This window comes from Chiroxiphia lanceolata, chromosome 18 (assembly GCF_009829145.1).
Source record: "Chiroxiphia lanceolata isolate bChiLan1 chromosome 18, bChiLan1.pri, whole genome shotgun sequence".
Lineage (NCBI taxonomy): Eukaryota > Metazoa > Chordata > Aves > Passeriformes > Pipridae > Chiroxiphia > Chiroxiphia lanceolata.
Genome location: NC_045654.1, coordinates 14,804,712 through 14,815,142, shown reverse-complemented (window position 1 = coordinate 14,815,142; position 10,431 = coordinate 14,804,712). Strand labels below are relative to the sequence as shown.

Genomic DNA, 10,431 nt, shown 5'->3' with positions numbered 1-10,431 from the left:
GAGTGATGGCACCCCACTGCTCCTCCCAGCTCTGCAGCCTGGTCCCAGCCTTGCACTGCAGCGGGGATCTTGGTCCCTGTGGATGGCAGAGATGGGACACCCAGGTCTGAGCTGAGGGTTTGGATGTCATGGCCATGGAGATCCACCTATGTCCCAGAGCAAGGGGGGCTGTGCTCCCTGAGCTCTGAGCACAGCCTCGGCTCTGGCCCCTTCCCCACTGTCACAGCACAGGTTAAATCCTGCACCAGGGCTGTGATAACAAACACGCTTTCCAAAGAAAGAGAGGAAGTGAGAACTCCCTGCCTGCACCGTGTGGTGTAAGTGCTGCCGGCCGGGCAGGCGCTGCCCGCCTCCTTCCTGTGTCTGATTGAGTTTGTTTGCCTTCTCCAAAGCAAACAGTGTGAACCTGGGGGGTGTTTGGCAAATCCCCTCTCTTGCTTTTAAAAGCTGCTTCCTGTGCCAGGTTTCCGACATCCTGTTCCTTCCAAACATTGCTGGGGAGGGGCTGCGGGAGGATCCCAGAAACAGCCGATACTTCCAACCCAGCACCCGAGTGTGGGGCTTACCTGCCAGCTGCTCCCGCTGGTTGCAGGGAGGCCACGGCCATGCTGAGACTCCATCAAGAGCCAAGGGGACTGACAAGGCCCATGCTGGGCTCACCTGTGCCTGGGGGGGCTGCAAGAGCCCTCTGCACCCCCTGAGGCTGTGCCCATCCGGCTGTGCGTGCACCAGTGTGGAGCCAGTGGCACGGCCCCTCCGGCAGCGCCTGCTCCAGCACACTCAGCCTTCCTCTCCCTTCCAAGGGCTTGGTCATGACTTGGTGCACTTGAGCCCTTCACTGCTTTGCTGAACCTCTGCTCCTGGTATGGGCATCTGCCACCCAAATGCAGGATTCGGGCAGCAGACACCATCCCTCAGCACACCGGCGTGGGCAGCGTTGAACCAACACACCACTGCTTTCAGACCAGAACCCCGCTCTGCCCTGCAAGCCCACACACAAGACAATCTTTACCTCACTGTCCTTAAAGCCTCAGTGCCAGCTGCACAAACTGCATCAAGTCAGAGATGCCTCAGGCACCCACAATGCACCACCGGACGTGGCTTTGCTGTCGCAGGTCTCCTACAGGACCATGGGCTCTTCCAAAAGGAATCAGGCAGATAAACAGCAGCTTTTGTTGCTCACATTTTTGCTATTCATTCTAGTTTTCCTGCTAGGAGACACAAAAGCTCAGCACAGTCCTTGGTTTCAACAAGATGGCCTTTGGTGCCTTACAGCCGAGGGTGGCCTGGGCTCCAGGGAATGCTCATTGCCTGTGACTGTCTCCAAAGGAGCTGGAGGGAAAAGCAGCATTTTCTTAGAGACCTTCAAGCACAGTTTCACTACTCAGTTTGTGACCCCACATGATATGGGTACCACTATGGTCTACCATGTGAAGCTGAAGCAGAGCAATTGGCAATCTGAACTCCTGCTCCTGAGAGCTCCTGAGCTCCACTCAAAGCAGCGGGAACAGGCAAAATGGAACTGAACAATAATATTTTGGGGTTTTTCTCTTGATAAACACAGTAACAGAACTGCAACTATTGGGCTTGAAAACTATTCAGTCTGTGCTGTTTCCCACGCAGACAATACCATGGTTCTTGAGGGGCCAGGCTGAATTTCTGTCAGAAAAAGCAGAGGTGAAGAGCTGAGTCACCCATGAGCCCTGTCTCCAAGCCTCCACCCCTGCTTGGAGCAAAACTGAAAGGGTCAAGCTCAGCCCTTCCTAGAAGCCAGGAACTTGTTTTCCCTTTTGTGTCCAATGTTATGGTGGGAAATGGTAAGAAAGGGGCAGTGCCTGGCTGGGCAGCAGTCCCTCTGCCCCGTGCACAGCAGTGCTCCTTCACGGACTGCACTGAGCTCTGCCAAAACGCTGGAGCAGAAAGGGAAGGTGGGCAGTTATCTCTGCAGCCTCTGCTGCCACGGAAAACTGCCCCTTGGATCAATCTGCAGCAAGGACTTGCTGAAATGGGAATCCTTGCCAAACCTCTGCTGCCTTCCTTGTAATCAAAAGCTCCTTTCCTTCATAATAATCTTCATTTTAATCTAGTACAAAAAAAGCATTTTACCCTTATGGATTCAAGAAACTATTCCAGCTCTAGCAATACTGTGAACTTGATAACTCAAAAATGTGCTGAAGTAGAAGTTAGGTAGAAGGAATCAATAACAATTTATCATGAAAAGGCCAGCCCAGTAGAAACAAGAGGTTCCAATAGGACAGAATAAACTCAGCTTTAGGAAAGTACCATCATACCCCCTGTTCCAGTTATCAAACATCTTATTTCAAACTTAGTCGCTCAAAAATGTTGCAAAACAACCCCCCCCATTATTCTTTCAAACTAGTTTGAACTTCCTATGATTTAACAAAGATGCAATCATATCCGCAGAGATCCCAGTTCCTTACGAGCATCTTAAAAAGCACGAATGAATCATTTCCTTGTACAACAATCAACTTTGCAATGCCATGATCTTAGAAATGATAGTTGAACCGTTGAAGGCAAGCACTCAAAAAAAAAATAAAAGCATTTAATGCAAAATATTTTACCAAAAGTTTTTACAGCAATTTCATATAAGTGGAGTCTTCTCTTAAAACATGAAACCACCGATACAAATGTATTGTTCCAAAGGGGATTACAAAACTTTCTCCTCAGCCACACAGGAGGTAGGAAGGGCATTTCTCTCACCTGAAAATACCTAAGATGAACTGCAGAGTAACATTCAGGGCAGAGCCTGCAACGTCTAAGCGAAGGTAACACACAGATGTTTTGGGACTAAAACTTCACAGGCTGATATCCCTGTACTCCATAAGGCTTTATTAAGATTCCTAATAATTTGTGGGCATGCAATGGAAATATCCGAGATGCCTCCCAGCTCTATTACATGGATGGGAAGCCTGATGTCAGGGCAGACACGGGCTGTGTTCCCCTGCAAGGAGCAGCCTTAGGGACAGTTCTTTCTGTTCCTGCTCAGTTGCTCCAGGCTGCAGTTTCTGGGACCTGAGGGCAGGTGTCAGCTGGTGCATCCTGGCCCCTCTGGCTGTCCAGTGGCTCAGGGAAGGGCAGCCACTGGGAGCAACAAGTGGTGCAGCTACCCCAGGATCCCCATCTACATTTGCAGCTCCCCCCAGGCTGTTGACACTTTAACAGGTTCAGAGAGGGCTCGTTGTGGAGCGAGCGAGGCCCTTCGGAGACCGACAGCACGATCCCAGCAGGCCCACAAAGAGCAAGAGACAAAATTGGTCCTTGTTGAGAAGCAGCAAGAGGCAGCTGGAAGGGAAGGGCAGGACAGGCTGGGGCCCCTGCACAGAGCCCTGCAGCAGCACAGGCACTTCCCAGCACACTCACTCATTCCTTCCCTTGGCACACGGGGCCGGTCTGGGGACCATTACCTGTGAAAGGAACTCTTTCACCCCCGTCCTGCTCCCTGCAGCGTCCTGTGGGGCTGGGCTCTGCCTGGGCTGCTGCCAGCCATGCAGAGAAAGGCTCCAGCTGAGCCCTGGGGAGCTGGGCTGCCTGCCCCTGCTTCGCAAAACAACAACACAACGGCCTTCGAGGAAGATGCAGCGTGGGGGGACGAGCTCTCTAGAAAACAAAGCCACATTAACCGGCCTCAACAAAGCAGCAGTTCTCTTTCCCAGGGGAAGGGCAGGCCAGTGCCTTCCCTCCCCAGGACAGGCTGTCTTTCACGCTCTCTGGGGACACGTGGGAGGTGCCTTTTCTGTTGTTGCTGTGCTGCCCCAGTGCTGGGCTCCCCGTGCTGCTACCAGGAGCTGAAGTCCCCAAAGCCTGAGCTCTTTTTCTCTTTCTTCGCAGCTGTGCTGGTCGAGGGCCCGTCCTCCTCTGCACTGCGCTTCCTGGAGCCAAAACGAAAACAACTCTCAGGGACTATTTACTCTTCAGCAGGACCAGGGCAGCTGGATGCCTGTTCTCCCCAACAACAGCTGTACCAGAACTAGCCCATCCCCGGTGGAGCAGAGAGCAGTGCAAGCTCTGTGCCAGCACGGGGACTGCAGGGGGTTGGACATGGGGGCCCCTGGCAAGGCCAGAAAGAGGGAGAGTGTGTGAGTCTGTGGGCATGGTTTGGGTCAGGCTTTGAACACTTCCAGGAATGTGTTCAAAGCACATTAAGTTCTCCAGGCCGGAGCTGAAGATTTACCAGCTGTACTTTTTTATCATGGTCATGATGAAAACATGAGCCATGAGTTCCTTCTACACCTTCTCACCTGCACTTGTGGAAGCGACTGGATTCATGAGGAATTAGGTATAAAGCAGCTGGGTGAGCTTTTCAGATCCTTTCCTGTTTCTCAAGCCCAGCCTGTTGCAGCTGCTGCTGCTGTTTGAGCAGAGTTTGCAACCCCAGGGAAACATTATGCAGCCAGCTCACGTGCTCTGGTTTTATTGTCAGATATCAGTAGAGGACAGGGAGAACAGAGAACCCTGAACCTGTCAAAGGGCTGTGTGGACAAACTCCCAGTGTCAAGGCAGGCTGCAAGGACTGAAGGTCCTTTCTATACTGCTTGGTCCTTTCCACAGAGCCACAAGCTCGGCCAATGTTTCCTCTGTAAATACAGTGCAACATGGCAGCAGTTTTAAGCTGAACATATTTTAAGGGACAAGCAGTATTTCGTAACTGAAACATTTTACTGACACACCAAACTGACCCACCTGGGCTAACATACTTCTGTTCTCACAGTTATGCAAATGCCTGTAAGTCACAGAGGCACACACAAGCTGATTAAATAGCTGCCCAGATCTGTGTATGCATAAATATAGGCCTTTATGCAGACAGACAACAACACTTTCACAAATGCTTTTAGAGAAGTCTGCTAAAAATCAAGTGGAAGGCATTTATTTTAATTTTTCCCAAACACATGCTAAGCTGCTGCTCAGCCAGGATTCTGTAGTGTCCTTAGGAAAGAAAACAGTGCTGCCAATCCTGACAGGAGTACAAAGGGTGTCTGGGAGAGGGTGCTTTAGGATAAGCCTGTCTAACCAGCCAGGTACCAGGAGCTACTCACCAGACACCCTGTGCTCCCACAACAGGCCTGGGAACCTGCTCCCCTTTCCAGCCAGTTCAGCTGTTTGTGTGGCTGAACAGGGAACCAGATCAGCAGACTGATGGGGGCTTAGGGAAACTACTTTGTGCAGGGGAGAAGTTGCTAAATGAAAAACATCTGTGGGACCATGGCCTTCAGAAAAGGAAGAGGATAACAGATAGTGTGGGAAGTGACACCGTACAGTTCCTCAAGGACTTCTGAGTTCTGGAAATGTATCTACAGTTCTGAAGTCAGTACATGCTGTTAAAGACCAACTTGGTCACGTTCAAGTGCTAAAAGAAATGCTCAGTTAACTTGTAATCTTGAAAAACAAGAGGAAACTCTTGACTGTTAGGACTACATGAATATGTCTTTGCTGGCACAAACCAAACATCTGAGCAATGGCACTGAACAGAGTCAGCATCCAGCAGGAAAGGAACCTAAAACACTCAGCCAAGATCAGATGGGCAGGGAACTCACGCTGCAGCCATGTTGATGTATTTTCCAATCCCCTGCCGATAAGTTTTAGGAGCCTGGACCTCCTTCTGTGGTGGGACCACCTCAGCTTTTGTTTTGGCTGCTGCTTCTTCCTGCTGGAACTTCTCTCTTTCAGCAGTGACCTGTGGGAAGCAAAGGATGCAATCTGTTGCAAGAGACAGAATAAGGAGAAAAGGTCTACAATTCTTTGAAGCTTTAAACACTCTAACTCAGCAATTGGCACCGCGGTGATTACAGGGCAGGCTTCAGGAGACACCTCTCAATGGCCACTGCAAACAGGCTACCTGCAGCCACTACAGGAAGACTCCTTCCTTCTTACCTGAAGCTACCCAGAGCTAGTGTGGGCATTTGAAAGGAAGTCATGGGAAGCTGATGGCCTGGGTGCCGTGCCAGACTCAGCTGCAAGAGTAACTCTGCACCGAAAGAGTGACAATGATCCTGGCACACCAGGCACTGCTGAATGGCAGCTGCTTAACCTTAGCTGGCAACCATATGGGCCAGGGGCTGCCCATGTTCAAAGAAAAGGCATTAAGTTACAAAGTTCTCCACAGAAGAGCTTTGGCCTTTCAAATAAAACAGTCAACCAACCAACCATCCTCACCTGCGCATCAGCCTCTTCATAGGGATCAACAAACACAGTCGTCGTCTGAATTCGTATTTCCTCCTGGGAGCAGAAGAGAAGAACAATAATTCCATCTGCTGATTAAGTTGTGCCATCTCCCCCAAATTCAGTTTTGAGAAGGGTCAGCAGGGTGAGCAGCACTGCCATGTGAGGCCACAGCTCCCGGTGCTTCACACGTACCTTGGGACGGTCTGTTTTTGGGTCACTTTCCACATTCTCCATAGCAGTCAGAGTCTCAAAGCCACCAACTACCCTAAAAGAGGAAAGACATGATATCCATCTGTCACAACATACTCAAAATATTCTTGCACCCTTACATTTAATATATCTAATTTATGACCATTCTCTAGCAGACTTTTAAAACACCATGCTTGGGTGATGGAAAATCAGCAACTGTATTTGGAAGATCTAAGAAAATGTCATTCAGCATGGAAGGTCAAAATTTTTTCTCAGATATGGGATCTGAATTTAAAACTAAGCAGAACATGGAAAAGTCAAACACTCAGAGGCAAAGCAGAGCCATTTGTCCAAAAACCCTGGAGCCACACAAACCAACCAGATGAGGAACAAGTCTGTTTTTAAATTGTACATCAGACTGAAGATGTTATCAGGAAGAAAGGGAATGGTAACTACAGCACTACAGGAGAGCAGTGACAGAGCTGTCTACACTAACACCAATAACACAGAAAGCACAGGATTGCTCCAGGAGAATGTCATGACCGTGAGCTCACGAGGGCTCTGGGAAAGCAGCAGAGCACCAGATCACAGCCACAGGGTAATGCTGGGACACTTTTCACTGCAGTTTTTACTTTGGAGGATGTCAGATCCCTGGCCTCTCACTTTTCAAGTCAACATATCCAAATACTTGCTTGAAAATGTTTAAGGCTGAAGCCTTTCTGAAGTGTTGCACGTTCATTTTCAAAACAAAAAAGTGTGGAACAATGGGAAACTTCCAGAAAAGCATATTTAGAAGGGATAAATGGGGTAAACCAGATAATTATAATCCTGTCATCCATAGCAGCAAAATAATGGAATAGTGGAGACAGGACATGATTAAGAAAGAAAGGAAATAAGTAACGACAATCAACAAGGCTTTGTGGAAAACAGAGTCTGTCAAACAACCTTCTGGCACTGAGACAACAGATGTGGTTAACAGGGATAACAGTGTCCATGGAACAGACTTCTGGAGGGCAGCTGATATTTTGATTGAGGAACCAGAACAATATGAGGTGAACACAGCAGACATTAAATAAAAAATTGGCTGACAGGTGTCAAAATCTAATTTTAAACAGGAACCACTGAATCAGTACATTTCCAGAGGGGTCCTGCTGGGATCAGATCTTGGTCCCAGGGTATTTAACACTTTTATTCACATCATCCCCAATTATATTTGAAAACAGCTATTCTTAGAAGAGCAGTAAATAAAGAGGAAGACAGGCTGCTGATGCCAAGAGATCCAGATCCATTAGCAAAGCAGGTTGTTGCTGGACAACATCTGTTTTAAGAGAGCCAAGCCACATGGCCAGGAAACAAAACTACAGTTCCTATTGATGGCCGTGGGACAATGAGAAGCAGCTGTAATTCCCAAAAGCATTGCTCCTGCAGGCAGAGGAGTTTGGGGCCGGGAGCTCAGCACTGAGGACAGGGGAGCTCAGCACTGAGGACAGGGGAGCTCAGCACTGAGGACAGGGGAGCTCAGCAATGAGGACAGGGGGGCTCAGCACTGAGGACAGGGGAGCTCAGCACTGAGGACAGGGGAGCTCAGCACTGAGGACAGGGGAGCTCAGCACTGAGGACAGGGGAGCTCAGCACTGAGGACAGGAACCGGCCACCAAGGGCCTGTGGACAGGGCAGTCCTCCAGCCTTCACAGGGGGCAGCTCTGTTAAGGCCTGATTGCTGGGTTTACTGGGATTACTGGGACTCCAGCACCAGAGCAGGCAGGCTGTCAAGGGCTGGGCAGATGAAATAGAGGAAAATCAAATTAAATGTAACTGGTGGGGAAAAAGAAATCAAACTGGTGGAATATGAAGTGTTTTATCGCCTAACTCTGCTTTCATATCAAACAAATAAGCACTGCCTCAACCAAAACACACACTGTATTCACAGTCATCTTTGTACAGTTGTACCAAGCTATCTCACTCCCACAGGTGTTTCACAGCCCTGCCCATCCTGGCATGGCATCTGCCCAGCCAGCACCAGGAGAGGCCCCCGGCTCTCACCTGCCACAGTCTCACCTGATCCCTGGAGAAATACTCCTTTACACCACTCTCCACTGCCCCCACTGCCACCCCATGGGCTGGGACGGGCACCAAACACACCCAAAAAGACAGAGCCCATCACAGAGGATGACCCCGGGCAGGTCAGAGAGGGTTCCTCAGCACCCTCCCCAGCACAGCTGTCCTTGCTCACGTTCAGTGCTGCTCCAGCCTCACTCCCCAGGGGCTGCTGATGTGCTGCACTCAGGCTGTGGCTTCTGAGAGCAATTAAAAACCATGTATGCAGGCTAGAACAGCCTCAATCTTCTGTGACTGGAGGGAGCACACTGGGGGAGGCCACACAGGGCTTGAAGACCCTGCATGAACTCTGGAAAGTTCATAACAAAAACTCAATTTTAAAATCTCCCTCCAGGCCCATATCAGATTCACTTATAATACTGGTGATTAACACCCAGCCTAAGACATATTCACTGTATTTTAACTGCCCCAAAGGAAACTTCTGATTTAATATTGGAGGATTTTCTAGCCAACAGCTCTACTCATTATCTGCCCATATGTTTTCATTTAATTAGGTTCTGATAATTTGAAATGGCCACATCAGCTATACACTGGCAATCTCAACTGAGTAATCCCTTAGCCCATAGCTAGACCTCCCACAACAGTAGGTCTAATGCATTTTGGTGATGCTCCCAGATCTTCAGTCTCCATGCTAATTAAAATTTATTGGGAATATTTTGTCACTTGTATGTTTTAAAAGGCTGTGATAGACATGGCATTCACAGGTCATCAGTAAATGACCTAAACAGTCTATTTTGATGTGATTGTAAAGGGCTAAGGGGGAATAACACAAAGTTGTTACGCCTGCAGAGCACGTCATTCTCTTTCCTTCTTCACTTCTTGTCTCACAAATGGAAAATTGCTCTTTTTTTTTTACACCCCTGCATTCTCTAACATTTTGCACAGATTGTATCTCTATGTGTATTAGTGTCAGCACAATCAGATCTCAGTATAGGTTAATGTCTTTAGACACTGCCATAATACCAACAAAAAATAAAACCTGCTTTGAATACAAACCACCAGCTGAGAGGAGAGAGCTCTGACCAGAGGCACTGGAAATAATCTACTGGTCACTTTTGTTCAGGGAGCACTTGGGAACTTTGTCAGGATCAAGCTGGTGTTTCATCACTAAAAATTAATATCCAAAAAAGACAAGATCTGACAGCAAACATGACCCATCCTGTAAAACTGAACTACACACTAACCAAGGCAGTCATAGGTGGATGCAAAAAAACTGAGTATTTCAACTTAAGGTCTCAAACTGTAGAGGCTTTTCCAAGCTTTCCTCTGATCTAAGCAGAGAGACAATGTACATGCAAGCTCTTGAAACGTTACATGTTGTTATTGTCAAATCTCATGATGTTACATTGCAGCACTAAAATCAGTTTGATGAGATGCAATGTGTCAAAGCCCCTGCACTGGCATCACTTACAGCAACTGCTCCTCACAGAATGAGGAAACAAACACACTAGAGAAGTTTTGGGGATTCTTTGCCTGCCCCACAACACATACTTTGAGTGTAAGAAGAAAAGCTCATGTTCATCTTGCCAAGAAAAAAGCCCATACAAGTTATATGTAGGAAAAAACATTAGATCAGTACATAAGAACGTTAAAAAAACCCCAAACCGCTAAAGAGAGAGCCATTACTTAATATTATTCTAATATTCAAAGAACTCTATACATAATTTTCAATAAAAGAAAATGCAGACTCCAGAAGTCCAGCTAATATCCTTTTATAGTCTTTTCAAGTGCTAAACGTGTGACACAGACAGTGACAGTTCCCTGTGCTGACCTGTCTCGTGCAGTGTCATTTCTGCCAAGCTGGGAGCCAGCAGGGATGGGAGAAGGCAGAAACAAATTTAGTGTTTTCCCCTGCTTCTGGCTCTATTCCTTTTATAAGGTGCCATACGTGGTTTGTCCTACGTTGACTAAGTGAGGTTTAAACAGATGTTCAGATGACATGCT

General features: G+C 48.1%; 1 protein-coding gene across 1 annotated transcript in view; it reads right to left on the bottom strand.

Moving 5' to 3' along the window:
• Nucleotides 1–2,545: 2,545 nt before the first annotated feature.
• The window catches only part of PPIL2 (peptidylprolyl isomerase like 2), a 68,742-nt gene continuing 60,856 nt past the window's right edge, over nucleotides 2,546–10,431 (bottom strand). Inside the window, exons 17-20 of the mRNA XM_032705627.1 lie at nucleotides 6,373–6,445; nucleotides 6,172–6,234; nucleotides 5,553–5,692; nucleotides 2,546–3,890 (exon numbers count right to left, since the gene is read on the bottom strand). Coding sequence (XP_032561518.1) covers nucleotides 3,797–3,890; nucleotides 5,553–5,692; nucleotides 6,172–6,234; nucleotides 6,373–6,445 — 370 coding nt within the window. The 3' untranslated portion in view covers nucleotides 2,546–3,796. The remainder of the gene's footprint in view (nucleotides 3,891–5,552; nucleotides 5,693–6,171; nucleotides 6,235–6,372; nucleotides 6,446–10,431) is intronic.